We start from the raw sequence: 15,827 nt of genomic DNA on the forward strand, positions 1-15,827 counted from the left end.
TTAGAAGATTGGCTGGGTATCAGCCTGTAAAGTAACTCATTTCGCGACAGATCTTGGCGACCCTGTCGATATTCAAGAAAACGGATCAACCTTCCTAAAAATTCTGTTTGGGAAGTGATAACTCTCCATATTGGGATCAGCGCAGTGTATTGGAATCTGTGAGTGAATATAAATGGAGGTGAGAGGGGAGAATTGGCCTAAGTTCGCTAGGTTGCACAACCAATGAAGTGAGCGAATCGTTTGACGATTGTTTGCTTGCCACCACAGATTATAGGGTGGGTCCATCTGTCGATCGTTTAACTAGTCAGTCGGTTAAGGAACCTTGTAAAAACGGAACGAGCACCAACGGAGGGTAGCACTTTAGCCTATAGGATAAGTGCACCGATCTTCAAGGGACTAGGGTGTTGCAACAGGGCAGACACACAATTTGAGTGTCCTTCAGTAGCCGCCTGATGGACTAACGTGTCTCCAAATGTATCAATTTTTTGAACATAGACTCCACATCCCGGTCAATGTTACTAGGAACAGTCCTAAACATGGCTGATGCAATGTCTTTGGGCAAAAAACAAAACACGGTATCATCCACGAGCCGTCCGCTAGTTTATAGAAGTACTTTTAAGGAACTACCTCTTTGTTGTAAACGCAGATTCTGCTTCTCTTCTAGCTGGGACACTTTCAACATACCAGGGATGACTTTGAGGAGGGAGAAGTGTTAAGGAATCCCCCTGATTGATTTATCAGCAATCGAAAGTGCTTCCCATTTACCTACATACCGAGCTACGCGAAATGTGCTTTACAAAAATTAATTTTGTGTCATTTCGTCCACGCCCACGAAACCCTGAAACAGTGACGTAGCCCTACTCTGCTAGTAATTAATTCCATGAATGATAAGTTTGATCTGGAAGTGGTTGGCTGATTGAAGAATAAATTAGAAGTGTAAAAAGGATGATGAATTGTGGCGAAAATTTGCGTCCATATAGTTTCGTTGCTTATTCACGGGATGGATACCCTCCTCCATACACGGTAATGATTAATTCGGTAAAGCCGGAGATGGTGGAGAGGGAAGTAACAGCGTTCGACGAGTGCAATCTACGAGTCGTCCCGGTGCATCAGATGGACATGGTGACAGACTATCTGATGCAGGCGCAAGCCGCACACCACGCCGCCGAGGAGATCACTAACCACGCACTAGATCTTGCCCAGTCGGAGGTCTAGCTGATGCGCCTTAGCTTACCTACATTTCCTTGTGCCAGCAGAGTCGTTGACAGTGGTGGCTGCTGGCATTACACCATCGTTCTTCCTCACTACCCTTCTCTTCGTGCATTCATGGCTATCACCACTGTTTTGTCGCCTTCTTTACATGTCTGATTTACGTCTTTTACCCATCTACCATTCCGTGGTGCTTTGACTGAGCAGACAGACCTTCTTTCATTGTGATCCACGGGTGGTACGTCCGAATGTGGTCTGTTCCACTGAAGTCCATGTGACGTGCAACTATTTCCCAAATATGCGATGAGTCCATTGGCACATAAACACGTCCAACCACTAAAAGAAGTTATTTGAAGAATGGGAGCTTTCTACGCTTCGCCCGTTGGGTGCTTCTCGCAAGGCAATTCAAAGGTCCCAGTCTCAGCCCACACGAATAAAGGTGGCTTCCACTAATCAAATGCCGTTATTAACAAGCGAAAGAAAGTGGATGAAAGTATGCGGCGACCCAGTCCTCCTTTAAAGCCTGACTAAGCACGGCAGTGCCTTTGGCGTGAGGCCGCCACACTGCCGAGGCAATGCCAGAGGCATGGTTGACATAGTTGGTACGTCCGTTACCAGACATAAGGGAAAGTTGGTTGAAAAGTTATTTTGCAGATGCTTTGTCGCATCTTCTACACCAACACCTGCAAAGCCGGACTGACGCACTCAAACGCTGATCAGCACCCTATCATGATCCATCTCACCTCAACTCATCTCCAACAAGAGGCATCCTCCATACTTCCTTACCCTGTACTCGCTGTGCAGTACGGTTTGGCCCCACCCTACACGTGTGTATCTGGGTTCAAGCCACCTATCATGCTGGTACCCGACGTTCAAAACAGAGGCTAACTATTGCTTTACCCACCTACAGAATGGCAAAATCACTGTTGTGGAGGCACCCTGTCTTTCCTCCATCCGGCAATCTATGCCCTCACACGGAGGCTAATTGTTAAACAATACGTCAACAACAATGCCCTCTCTCATACAGCAAAAAAACTCACAAATAACCACCAACACCTCTACGAGCACAATGTTACCAGCATGTTACACAGACAGCTTACAAGCCACATCCACGAATGTCATCCTGCTCTTTCGCAAAGTCAATAAGCACACCATAAATATCTAAAACAGTGCATTAAAATGAACCTATAGTTACATATAAAAGACAAATTAGCACAGCCCAAGGAAGACATAATAGAGGAAGGCGAATGCCCTAGTAGGCGAGACCTCAACTACGTCTTGCATAAAAACCACCAAGAAAAAGCGTTTGGGCTTCCGCACTCGAGCCGCACAATGAGATGAACAACAGTAGCAAATGAAGACAGGGAAGTTCTCCTTGATTTGCTGTATGGCATACATACGCTTAAAATGCCTCAACGTAAAACATCCCACGTACCGATCCTCCTCCACACCACAAAGGCGACAACATCCGTGGCAGCGACGCAGCACCTGCAGCCGTAGCTGAACATCTCGGGGCAGCTGCGACTCCAAATCCGATAGTCTGAAAAATAGTTAAAATTTCACAAAGCAACAGTCTTAGGACCACACCGACTGACCACTTAACTTTCGGGCAATCAAGTTATCGCACAGTAATAATTTCTCCTCGCTCTAGTTCTTAAATTCCATAACCCCATTCACATGCTACCACCGAAGCAACTGTGCTGTTATGGTGCCTTATTTCTCCTCGCAGACAGAATCAGGCAGCCAACTTCTCCACGACACACCTCTTACACCAACTCAACACCACATAGGGTGCAATCTCCCACTTTTCTTCCTCAATTAACGACCCCACCAAGCACCATCACTGTCTCTTACGAGGCCGAAACGTAGGGCCACGCTGTCTACTATCGCTAATCCATAAATACACGTGAATTGACATCAGTAGCGTTCCACATCGTGACGATTTGAAGGCCATTTTATCTGTAAACCACTACTGCATTAGTCGGTAACATGCTACTTCAAGGTCATTATCCTTCCAAAAGCTATTTAGCAAACCACCGTGGATCAACTGTGCAAGCAACCAACCGTACTCAAAATCCCACTTCAAATTAAAACTACTCCAGTCCCACCCACCATACTATCTCGTGGCGCCAAGCCACCTTACCTCTGAAGTCGAGCAAGGCGTCTTTCATATCATTCACCTGAACACATCCTAAATCACATGTTGGTCGCAAAGTGACGTAATCGCATCATGTCCACAATAACATCAAAACAACTATTCATTTTATAGCCACTTACATATGTTCATAATCTCGCAGAAATGATGCAGATGCAAAGTGGAAAAGACTCTTAGGACCCTTGCCACACTTCTTCGGGAAAAATGGAGCCATCCACCGGTTTCCGGTAAGACTCATTTTTCCTACCTCCAAGAATTGGGAGGCAGCATAGGGTAGGCAGCGCAGTCTATTATTTCTTAGTTCAATATTCTTAAGCTTCGTCACCCTGTGCAAGTTGGCCGCTGGTAATGCACCTAGGCGATTGTCTGAAAGTAGCAAAGAGAGAGGCCGATTACACATGCAATATCACCAACAGTCATCCATCTATGGACATTGGTAAGTATTGTATTACTCCGATTACCCGTTATAAGCAGGCTCTGCAGCTTCCCCAGATTCCAAAAGTCCTCCGGGAGCCAAGCGATTCTGTTCTCCGACAAGTCCAAGCAACGCAAACTGCCGGCCAGAGCAGAGTCTCTCGAAACACTCGGCCAAGCCACCAGTCGATTTGACTTCAGGGAGAGGTGAGTTAGGCGCAAACACTCCAGAGCTTTGGGGACTGATGGAATCCAGTTATTCCCCACGTTCAACACGGATAAATCTGCCAGCTGTAATATACGATTATCAAATGACCGAAGGCCCATATTTCTTGTGTGCAGACTCTCAAGATGAGGTGGAAACGGCTCCTTTTGGGGATAATCTCGCCGGCTTGCAATCACAAGTGTGCCGTCATCAGACGTCTACAAACTGTATGATAACATGGTGACATAGCCTGGAGGATCCACCACTCGAACATATCAGGGCTCTTACGTCAGCCTTTTCTCGATTCTGCATAGCACGAAGAAAGTGACACAGTTGACGAGCCAAATTCGGATTAACCTAAGACGCAGTGACACGAAAGTGCCAGTGCTCTACCTTGGGAAAAGCGACGTCCCACGCTAGTTCAGTCAGACTGATGGCAAATTTACCATCGCGCACACGCCTGTCATCAACAGCCGTAATGTTCCCATTAAGCTGAATTCATTAACAATGGAAACTCGATTACCTTAAAACTTAACGTCCATTTACTCCACACACATGACAGAGCCATGTAGGGAGGGGAACCGTAAATCCCAACATCAGTTACTCTGAATCGCCTACCCCTTACAACCAACGAGCTTGATGGGGAACACAAGGTCTCGCAACAAAAGATCATAATGGGCTTGAGAAAACCCCCGCATGCCGCGCCTGATCAGAACCTAATTACACAGTGCATTCTAACAAAGCTCAAGCGTTCTCACAATAAATAAAATTCCTAGCAGCAAAAATGAAAATTAAAAGTGAATTACCTCAATAATATTTTTAAAGAGGTAATCCTAAATGTTGTAGTGGAAAGCACACTCACTATAATATGGATATTTGCTTAGGTAGCAGTCAATGCTACCAATCGGTTTCCTCTCTTTTGCCCATCAGTCTAATAACCAGTTTTCGTGACGTTGCATCTTATGAGTAAGCACTTTAACTGCTTGTTTAGCTCTCAATCTTGTCAACGGGCCGGTCAGGGCTTCGCTTTTATGCCTCCAGTTCATGGAAGTGAGCACCAAGCCCTACTTTTCGTCAGCAACAAATATTCTGCCCCAGCATTATGTCTTTTTGAATGGCTTAAGGAAGTTGTTAAGAGCTAAATATACGCTTAACAAGTCTTCACATCCATGCATAAACGATTTGTCGTAAATATCCCCCGTAATTAAATCCCTTACAGACTTTACATTAGAGCAGAAGCTACCTGATAAATACATGACACTGAGGTAGGAAATAACGAAAAGGAAAACTTTTGCAGTGCTTCGGCTTCTGTTTAACATTATGGTTATCTATGCAGGCCGTTTCCTCCCCCCTCTGGAGGTCTTTTCGTTCTGCAGGACGGCTCTCGGCCCATGTTGGTGGCCGTCTGGTTACTCTGTGGCCTAGCAATGTACTATTTACACGGCACTTTGATCCATCACGATTCATGCAAAGACAGGGGTGTTTGATTTTTAGCCTCCGATAAGGCGAATTCTACCCGGTATACAGAAAATTAGTAACGCAATGCCAAAATTGGAAAACGTTGAAGAATTTAAGCTTGTTTTGTAAGGTTAGATTAAGTTGAAGTTAAAATTGAAAGAAAATATTTGCGGCGTGCTTCAAAATTAAGCAGCAGTGGAATGAGAGAAAGATTTTGCCATGTGCACCACCGAAGGCGTCATCAGTGCAGTTAAAGAAAAAACACTGAAATACAGCTCTATGCTGCATTAACTTGTAGCGCATAAGGAATAAATGAGAGTGACAATCAAGTGAACGCGATGAAATTAAAGAAAAGAAAAGACAGCGGGGAGGGTTGTAATAGTAAACTAAATAAGCGCATAAATTTATGCTAGGTTACGGCAGTCGAGATCATTGTCAACACCAAAACCATCGAAAGTACGCTCAACTCATTGAACGGGAAATACATTGCCAAGAATAGCAAAGTGACTACAAACTGTGACTCTGTAAACAACTGCTGGCATTTCTTGACAGGACAAGCATGGAAACAAATGGAAAGGTAAAGAGCTGGTGTACCTTGCCACGACGCACAAGTTTTCACTTGAATAAAACTGCGACTAGGTTTATGTCTCGTTCCGGTTGAGGGAAGAATGGACCAATTTAAGAGGAATTAGGAAAAGTGGTGCCACATACCAAAAAAGTCATCGAGATATCCAGCATGAGGCATGTTACGAAAACTTCGTTTCTTGTTGATAACGAAGGAGGGGGGAAAGACTAATCTAGCTGGATAGAACGAATTGTGTTCCATCTAAAATACTGGCTTCTTTATCATTCTGTGGTTTTGGCGATTACTTCTTTTAGATTACCTATGCTGATATCTTTTGAACTAAAAACATGGGGTGTGAGGCGAAGTGTTAACTGATTTAATTCACCCCACCCAATCACTGCCATAGCGGACCTAGCTGAAATGGTATTTTGGAGGTATCGCGGCTCCACCGTCAAATGCGTACCCTTGCATTGAAAAACGACCGTCTTAGGCTTGATGCTAACAGTGCTTATTTCATCGTGTTGTAGATGTTTCGCCTGCTCCACACACAGTTACCATGGAAAAAAGGTTTAGGTAGCCATTTGCCGAAGCAGGAAATGAAGGTAGCAATGCAATGGGGTCTGCACAATGACGAGTGTGTAAACTCGGGGAAAATATTTCACTGACTTACTTTCGAGCGTATGCTTAGCCAGATTAGACCTAAATTACTTGCTTGCTTACAAATTTCCTGATTGATTTTAAGCCGTGAACTATCCATCTGTCAAAATTAGTGGCTTTTGCTTATCATCTTACCATTTAGTCCAAAATATGGACATTTAACTTCCGCACACCAAATATCATTTAATCTCTAAATTGTCAGCTTCCAATGAGTGAAACTTCGGGAACTCTAGGGCGTTGACAAGGAGGATAGACGCTTTAAACGTTAGGCCCCAGAACTTTTGACTGTGGTAACTTCTTGTATAATATGTATGGCTTTTAAATCCTCCTCCAGACGGAGATGATCCAACAATCCGCGGGCACTTAAGTAAGCTATGAAGGAAGGAACTCAACGCTATGACCGTAAAAGCTCCATGCAGGAAAAACAGGTACTTTGGAAATCTGCCTGAGTTTATCTATAAGCCACTGGTTTCATTAAAAAGCCCACAAATAATGGTAATAATTTAGTCAAGCATGCAATTGTAGAAGGGAGAGGCTGTGTTTGTCGATAGGTTCATCCATAGATGACATCGAAACGGGCGAATTCCATTAACTCCATCACATTGAGGTGCCTATCACAAACTAGTCGCCAATCCACTTGTGTCTTAGCCAGTACGGAATTCTCAAAGCTATCAAAACTTTTAATAAAAATTTGGACAAAAGTATATACCGTTTGCTGTGCCACTTAAATTATCTGGCAAGACTGCTTTAATTAATATCTGATGAGGTGCGATAACGTCTGCGAGGCCAATCTGGTCATTCCTGAAAGAAAGTGCAGAATCCATCGAGTTTATAAAACGGTCATAATGGCAGATGTTGCCATCAAGTTTGCGTGTACGATTCCTGTTGTATTCTACAGCGGCATCTACCTCAGTAGCTCAATTAGTGCAGTCAGCAAACCACCCTACACCCACGTAAAAGAACAGTAAATTCACGGCTAGCCAATCCTACTGACTGAATCTGCTATTCCATGACATTTAGGCGTCAGCCATGTATTCGACCTACACCACGATCTTTTCCAATGTTGATGTAGGGGTGAACCAACTATTACACCATCATTCATGTTGGACATCGCTGTTGGTTGCAATAACCAAACGAAGCATATAATACTTTGTTAATCAAAAAGACTCTTCCTAAATGTGGTGCGCCTAGAGAGACTCAACACCACCACAAAGTGTTTAAACCAGACTATCATAAGCCATGCATTTTGCTATTCCCTACAACACTTTTTTCCAATTTCAATTGTGTATTTGAGAGCCGAGTGGGCTCGGGAGGTGGTGGAACCTGGAGCACAAGTGATTTTCGCAGCCCACCGAGGGCTTTCAAGAGGAAAGGGGGGAAATTTCAAGACTCCTAATATGTCCCAAACGCAAGTCTTCTCCTTCCTATTGCACACGTTAATGCAATTGCACTCGACCTTTTAGGCCGACAGGTGGTCATTTAAATTTAACCCTAATATTTGCTTTATTCTCATCTTTTTTCCTATTTGTAAAAAGACGTTGAAAATTCCTGCCAGTCAGCTATTACTTGGTGTAGCTTCAAATTTCCTTTTGCTAATATTATGCGTTCCAGAATCCGGAGAGATACCTGAAATGTCACCCCATGCACAAACCCTCCTTTTACAAAGGTGATCCTTATTTGCTAAGATATCAGAATATTGGAATTGATGTCTGAATATCGAATAGATGACATTATAGTCTACATCGAGCTCGTGTTCGGAGCATTTAATCGGGCAACCTGGTGAAATTCCTTACAGCCTAACTGACTGGATTTTCCGCTATTTGACTGAATACTTTTTGAGTGCCAATGGCTTTGATCTTAAGTCGCGGTTACAATATTCTTTGTGCTGCTAGAAATTGCCGAATACAGTTTTGCACAAATGCAAGCTATTCTTCGTCGTTGTCAAATGTTATTAACCGGTTTGAGTTGTTAAAGTCTGACAATATCTGGTGTTACCAAATCGCAGGGCGCCCAAAAATGCACTAGACGACCGAAAGTGCTTGTGTTGTTTTTGGTGAAACTCGTTGCAGCCACACGTGGGGGTTTGTAAGACACAAGCGTCAGTATCAATGCGGTACTCTTCACATTTCTTTGCGTTTTGAAACCTCATGCTCATTGTTTAAAACTAAACATTGGTATAGCTAGGTACTAAGGCTAAAGTGGAAGCCGGGTTTATATCATCCAATCCTCTTGTGTGTAATTCATTAAACAGTTTGCATTGTCGAACCCGTGGCAAGTAGTCTAAATGAGCATTGAATCGTGGAAATGCAAGTGCAAGAAACAAAGACTATCCACTGATGGGATGGTTCATGGAAATAGGTACGTAAAAATAAACAAACGAGAACAAAACAAATGACTATACAAGAGGAGAGTGAGAGACTTAAGAGACTAAGTAGGTGACTTGACAAGCAAAAGCGTCCTCTATTTGGAAGTACCATTTGTTGATGATGGTAGCGATTTCAAAGGAAGGTGGTACGGGGAAGGCCTCCTCCTAGGTAAGGCTCAGGATCGCTGATGTGACCGAATAGGCGCTTTCATGAACAAGCGCACCAGAATCTCCCACCCTGACTTGCTCATCTACGATTCCAAGAGAAACAAGAAAGGAAAAATAAAATTGGCTGTATCATAGAAATAATAATTGAAGGCCGAGGCCTACCTTGGACACATGATCAAGAATAAAGTGTAAAATGTAAGCATAACTTCAATGGATATGCTAAATGTGCATTTACGCATATAAACAACCCTTTTAGCAATAGGACCATAACGAATGCTTTTCTATTCCAAAACTGCTCAGAAATCAATGGAAAGCTTGGAAACAGAGCAGGATGTGGACCGGACCAAAGGAAGATCATGTAAATATAAGATTAAACTACCCACTAGAATAGAATAAAACCATGCGGTAAGGTATGCGACTGTAGTGTTCAGGTCTACATTTGACAACGCTTTTATATTAATGCCTCAAGCAGGACTGGTTTCTGCTTGAGTGTTCCGAGTTCGAAGTGTTAGCATTCCACAAGGCGATTCTCCAGTGCCATGTATCAGTATATCAAGTAATGTACCTGGCTGGTTAGGCAACTATGCCAGCTACTCTTTCCACAACCTTTACCAACTTTCCTTTAAATACTTTTAAATCTGATACAAGTATGATGAAACAAACTAGCTCTTATCAAGTCACAGAACCACTCTTTTGCCTTTTGCCATACTATACTATAATACGATGTCGTATTTTGAGTATACACTACAGATGGGATCACCGCACTTTGAAAGTATCAAGTACATTGCAACGAACAAGTATACAAGGAGCAGGCGTTTTGCTAGGACAAGTAATTTCATACTTACTGGCCATTCCAATGAAGGTGGTTTGGCCTGCGATATCAAAAGGATCATATTTACAGGAGCAGGAGATAAAATTGAGTGGTATGACTGCGCAATTAGCTTTGTGCAGCCTTTGCGACTCCTCGAGGTTAATGTTCACAAGGATCGAGAGTTGGGTAAAGGCGACTCCGATTAAGCCAAGAGACTGCCTATGCTTAATCACACCGACTCCGCCGTCACTAGCCACATATTCTATTTGCCTTTTAAGCCCCCTACCTCACCGCAGAGCCTACACTGTCAAGCCGCTAGGACTCCTCCATCAAAAATTGACAGCTTCCGGCACAATGAGCATGGCTTTGCAAATCCTCCCTCTGACGAAGAAGAAGCAGCAGCCCGTAAACGTCTGGGTAAGCTATAAAGGAAATTCACCCAACATGATAGGTGTGAAAAGTCCATGCAGTAAAAAAGTACACTTTGAAAATCCCCTCAAGTTATTTTAAAAGTCACTGGATTCATTGATAAACAAAAAGTTGATCAGTTATATTGCCAAAAATCCAGATCAGATCATACTTGGTTGAAGTGCCTTCATCATTGCGGCCACTGCCAATGCAAGAGCATTGGCAGTGGCCTCAAGTCGTAACTGACAAATTCCAAAAACTCCATCACATTGAGGTAGTTGGGTTCAAGACGCTTGGCACTGCAGTCGCCAATCCATTGATGTGGTAGCCAGTGGCGACTTCTCAAAGTTGTCAAAACTTCTAATAAATTTGGGAAGAACTGGTATACCATCCGCTGTCACTCGAACCATCAGGCAGGACTGCCATAAGTAGGATATGATGGTGTGCAATGACGTCTAGGTGACCAATTAGGTCATTCTTGAAATAAAACATGGGATCCCATCAAACATATGTAACAGTCGAAGTGTCAGGCGCTGCCTTCAAATTTATGTGTTCGAAAACTGTGGTAATCCATTAATTCATCCCTCCTAATATAACTCATATGAAAGGGAGTATCCCTCAGTAATTCATTACAGACGAACGTGGCAAATAGTGACCTTGAAGGAGATAACTTGTAATGTAGATAGCCATAGTCACCGTACTGTCTCACTAAGCGTTGGTGCGGTAGGAGACAGCAGTATATTTACTGCCAGATATAGAATAGACCAAGTTGGCTTAGAGATTGCTGGAAGGGGTCTGCTTCCCTTATACGGTATTCGATAGCTGCAAGTGGGTCTCAGAAGGTAGTTGGCGAGATCCGTGGGAAGAGCATTTGGCACAGACACTTGTCTAGCCAATTCCACCCACTGATGTGCTAATCCATTGCTTGTAGGGATCGACGAGTTGCAAGTACCCATCTTCAATCCGGAACTGCCTTACAGGACCATTCAGAAATTAACGTATTTTAGTGCCAGTTCGGGTGGAAGACCAGTAATATTACAGTGCGCAGCATTCTGCAAGTAAATTACTAGAAGAGCATGTCATCACACGTGAAGTGGCGATAGTATAAATGAAATGCGACGAAAGGAAAGTGGAGAAACGAATAAACACGGTGAAATAAGGATGGATTTGCAAATAAGGAGAAAAAAGTAGAGCCTACTGGAACTCACCATCATCCAGAAGCGCTAGCGGAGATTGAATTTGTTACGCAGATATCAGGGTTTAAACAATCTGCATTTCGAGAGAGGGGCTGGATTGACCTTACCGTGATGTCAACAAATTGGTTCCCGCTCTGCCGTCTAGTTTGGAAGTTGCGTTAATCACCATGCCTGCATGATTCCTCGTCGTCCACCGACAATGAAAGCCATCACCGAACATGAGCACTCAGTGTTTTACACATAGTGACTAGCCGGAGCGACAATATCACCAACACCGTTGCATCATTTACTGCTAATATGCACATTATCAAACATTATTAAACATCAAACCATGCCCTAGATGGTCGTTGCCTAATGGATGTGTCACTTTTGTAGAAAAGGATGGTTCACAAGTGCCAGCAAAGCACTGTTTCAGTGACTGGAACAACGTCCTGTAGAATAATTGTATGAAACCCGTCTAATGCAATACTGTTTGAAGGTGTCAATTTCAACTGGGGCAGACAACCAACTGCGAAAATGCGAATAGTTCGCTGGTTCCGTAAGCCAAGGCGTCAACAAAATTGAAGTCGATTTGATCGGAAGAAACAATGAAGACTAGCGCGGGTTAGCCCTCTTCGGGTTACGTGTACTGCGAGCCGCCCTGTTCTCTTACGTGTTGCTCCCAAAATATCTCTTAAGTTTGTCTACTGGGTAACCTTGCCGCTATACTGAAGAATACATGATAAAAATGGGGTGTGCGGTCTACACTACCTTAGCACGCGAAGACACCCCGGGATAAGGCATCCCCCCATGTATGGCTGATCCAATGGTTCGGTCCCCTAATGCAATCATATGTCCCTCAACAAGCACACTGCCTTTTTTTTCACCTACAAGTAACCACTCATGCAAGTGGAGCGTATGATGTAGGGAGCGGCTAATCCAACCAACGCCAGGGGCCTAGCCATTCGCAGGAAAAGCTCGCATAATACTGTAACCACGCTCTTTTAGGTGGAACGCAGACGACGCACGAATGATCGCCTCGACCGATGTCCACTGCACTTGATTCTAGACGACCCTTTCCCATATGGTTATGCCAAACAGGAAATCTGAAATACTCCTGCGCTGTCCCACCCCTTGCAAACTCAAGGCCAGTCCAAAAGACAGCGTGCACACCCCCGAAGCGGAGCCCACCTCCACCCCAGTCCATTTCATATCTCCTATTTTCGTTTGGGGACAAGCATCGCCGCCCAGTGCCTCACACAGATACCCGGTTTGGTTGCTGTAGTGGAGTCAAATCAACCAGGGCAGCAACCAACATGAGCAGGCAACCCACGACGGCAACCAACACGCGCGATTCCAATCCACTCCCGTTAACGAAAGCTCCCCGCGCTCGTACACTATTTTCCGCCCAAAGCAACTACTTTCTCGGCAACCATGATCCTCCACAACCAAACCAGATCTGTCAAATCCAATATCCCCTGCATAAAACTACCCACGCGTAATCACACTGCCTCCCTTAACCTTGTCTTATTTTTCTTTCACAGACCCTGGATCACCCCACCGCCTACAATGGCACCCCGGCAAGACACCGTAAGATAAAACAGATGGGGGAAGAGAGGTATAGGCATGGGTGATGCCACGCCGATGTCGATGGTGGTAGGGATGAGTCCAATTAGCGCCTGTACTTCCGGAGTGATGGATAGATGCTCGTAGTGATGACAGAGGCGTACCAATTGCTTCCACTCCTGCGGAAGGACACCTCCGCTGTAAAACTCCAAGAAGGCCGAGAGACTCTTGAACCACGTTAGTGACATTCAATCCCGTGTCTGAAATACATGAAACAACTCGCTTTGTCGAACCTGTGTAAAGAAAACATGAGAAAAGTAGACAAAATGGGCGAGTGGGATGTGTACTGTAGCCAAACATGAGTGCAATAAAAATTGATTCGGCGTAGATGGGTCGATTCATGGGCGAACAGATCGAGTACCAGTAATCGGATGGATACGCAATAAAAGTAAGGATTCCTAATGGAAGGAGAAATGAACAGCTTTAGGATGAATGGAAATAGGTACGAAAAAGTAGGTAAATAAGAACAAAGCAAAGGATTGTACAAGTGGAGAGGGAGCAGGCTACGAGGAAGAGTAGGCGACTAGGCGAGCAACAGCGTCCTCAAGTTGAAAGTATTGAACATGGGATGGGTTAATCCTTGTGGGTAAGGGTCAGGACCACTGCAAAAAATGCGCCTTATTAAGAGCCGACTTAATCAGATGCGCCAGAATCATCCCTTCTGTCTTCTTCATCTCCGACTGAGGGAAAAAGGAAGGTAAAATAAAATTGGCCACGCAATCATATAGTGAAGCGGCTAGCATTGTCGAGTAAGTGATGAGTGAAATTAGAAGTCTTTGCACACATTACCAAAGGGAGTAGGAACCTGGGCGCATTCCGGAAGCATGACTTCACTGAATATAGTAAATGTACATTCACGCACATAATCAACAGTTCCAGTCAAGATGCGGTTCGGAAATGGAGTAGGGTATGGAAACTCCCAAGCAGAAATCAAAGCACTTAAGTAGAGGTTAGATTATCTAGCAGAGTATACTACGTGCCTACACTGAGCTACGCTATTGCGACGAAAAGTTCGTTATTTCTTAACTAGAGCCAGAACCGGTCCCTGCCTAGTTCTCGAGAAGCGACTGACACCTACTACAAGGACACCCTGAGTTGGTCATGAAGAAGTGCAATGCGGACATTTCAATACTTAAAACCAATATTCGCCCATAAAATTTAGAAATAATATGACAACCTTCGGAAGATCAAATGGAACTCTGCTTAGCAAATCCTGTACCGGTGGTGTGGAACGGTAAAAACTGTCAAACAGTATAGATAATCTGGAAATCATTTGATAAAATTACCGCACAACTAAGCTCACTTCTGCTGTTTTTCAGCAAAATACTCATTAGAAACTCATTTCACAAATTGGTTACAGTTACAAATACTATGGTTAACATATCCTTTATAAGTGGTATTTGATACCCCTGGATGATAGCTTCAGTGCAGTCTCGATATTCCTATCTGCATTAACGGAGAGAATGTTTACCTTAACCCTAACCCGCGTGACGTGACACTACATCAGAATCAGCAGCAGACAGCTCCCATAAAAGATACAGCCAAGCCAAGATCGACAATATAGAGCTACCGGAGTGCTCAGTGACCACAAAATACTAGCATCTAAGTGCTTTGAAAAACATACTAAAACGCCTGGTTTCCTAGTTTTAAAAGGAAAACGTTAAAAATCCGAGGATGAGTATGATTGGTTCACTCCAGTGGTGAGAGCATTTCCAGTAGATCATCACACCGGGGCAAATGCGGGAGCGTTTCGATGGTTTTAGGAAGAGGGTCATAGCGAAGGCGCAACAAGACATCCTTTGGCACACGAATGTAGTTTTGCAACTCATCTGGTAGCTTCTTGAAGTCGTCAATCGCCATAAGGTTATCAAGATCTGACACGCCGCACCATCCAATTATTCACGTTTGCTCCTAACCCTCACTTTCAGGATGCTGAAAGCGGCAATGTGAATTAGATGGTGGTAGACAAGTGGGCTAAAACAGCTATTCAATTATGCATGTTGACAGGAAAAGGCAAGGTTGGGGAATACTAGAACAGACTGAATTGCCAAAGTAGGCCAAATTACTAGGTTTAAAAATTTATTGGGCTTCTTATTATGGCTTTGAGGACGCTATCTAATACGTATTCTGGGTGTTTATTAAAAGACGGAAGAATACAGTTTATTACCAACAAATTTGCAGTATTTGCTTTGGGCTAATACGTCATCTAAAATTACATGAAACGCAAAGAGTTTGCTTTATTTTTATACAAACAATGACGCCAAGCTTACTGACTTGTAATATTTTGGGTTTAGAACATTAAATTTAAACTAGTTTTGCCTTTATGTCACTTAAATGGCACAAATAACAGTAGGTGATTCTAAGTTGTTCACAGCACTTATCGCTGTTCACTTCTAATATAGATTTTATTAATCATATCTAAATTTTTATGACAAAGCATGTCAATTTAATGTACGTGTGTCTTGGTTACACCACCTATTTTTATTTTATTATGCCTGTAACATCAAAGTTTGTGCTTTGCCAGGGAAAGTGCTTGTTTTACCATTACTAGGTGCAAGTTTCTTCTTCTGGTTACCCGCTAGCTCATGCGCTCATTTAGTGCATTCCTGGA

At 43.6% G+C, this 15,827-nt stretch overlaps 2 protein-coding genes across 2 annotated transcripts; one reads left to right on the forward strand and one right to left on the reverse strand. All coding sequences in view use genetic code 11, as the record gives it.

The window, feature by feature from the left end:
• Window positions 1-945: 945 nt before the first annotated feature.
• Window positions 946-1,215, forward strand: EGR_08915 (hypothetical protein; the record flags this gene model as incomplete). The annotated part of the gene is made up of 1 exon (XM_024498164.1): window positions 946-1,215. The coding sequence occupies one exon, from the start codon at window positions 946-948 to the stop codon at window positions 1,213-1,215; it is 270 nt and encodes an 89-aa protein (XP_024347409.1).
• A 1,203-nt stretch (window positions 1,216-2,418) lies between these two features.
• Window positions 2,419-13,404, reverse strand: EGR_08916 (Peptidylprolyl isomerase-like 5; the record flags this gene model as incomplete). The annotated part of the gene is made up of 6 exons (XM_024498165.1): window positions 2,419-2,749; window positions 3,487-3,730; window positions 3,826-4,201; window positions 4,272-4,340; window positions 4,377-4,475; window positions 13,159-13,404. 6 exons carry the CDS (start codon window positions 13,402-13,404, stop codon window positions 2,419-2,421), a joined length of 1,365 nt encoding a protein of 454 aa, XP_024347410.1.
• Between the last annotated feature and the right edge of the window lie 2,423 nt (window positions 13,405-15,827).

Source organism: Echinococcus granulosus (assembly GCF_000524195.1).
Source record: "Echinococcus granulosus chromosome Unknown EG_S00124, whole genome shotgun sequence".
In the NCBI taxonomy this organism is placed as follows: Eukaryota; Metazoa; Platyhelminthes; class Cestoda; order Cyclophyllidea; family Taeniidae; genus Echinococcus; species Echinococcus granulosus.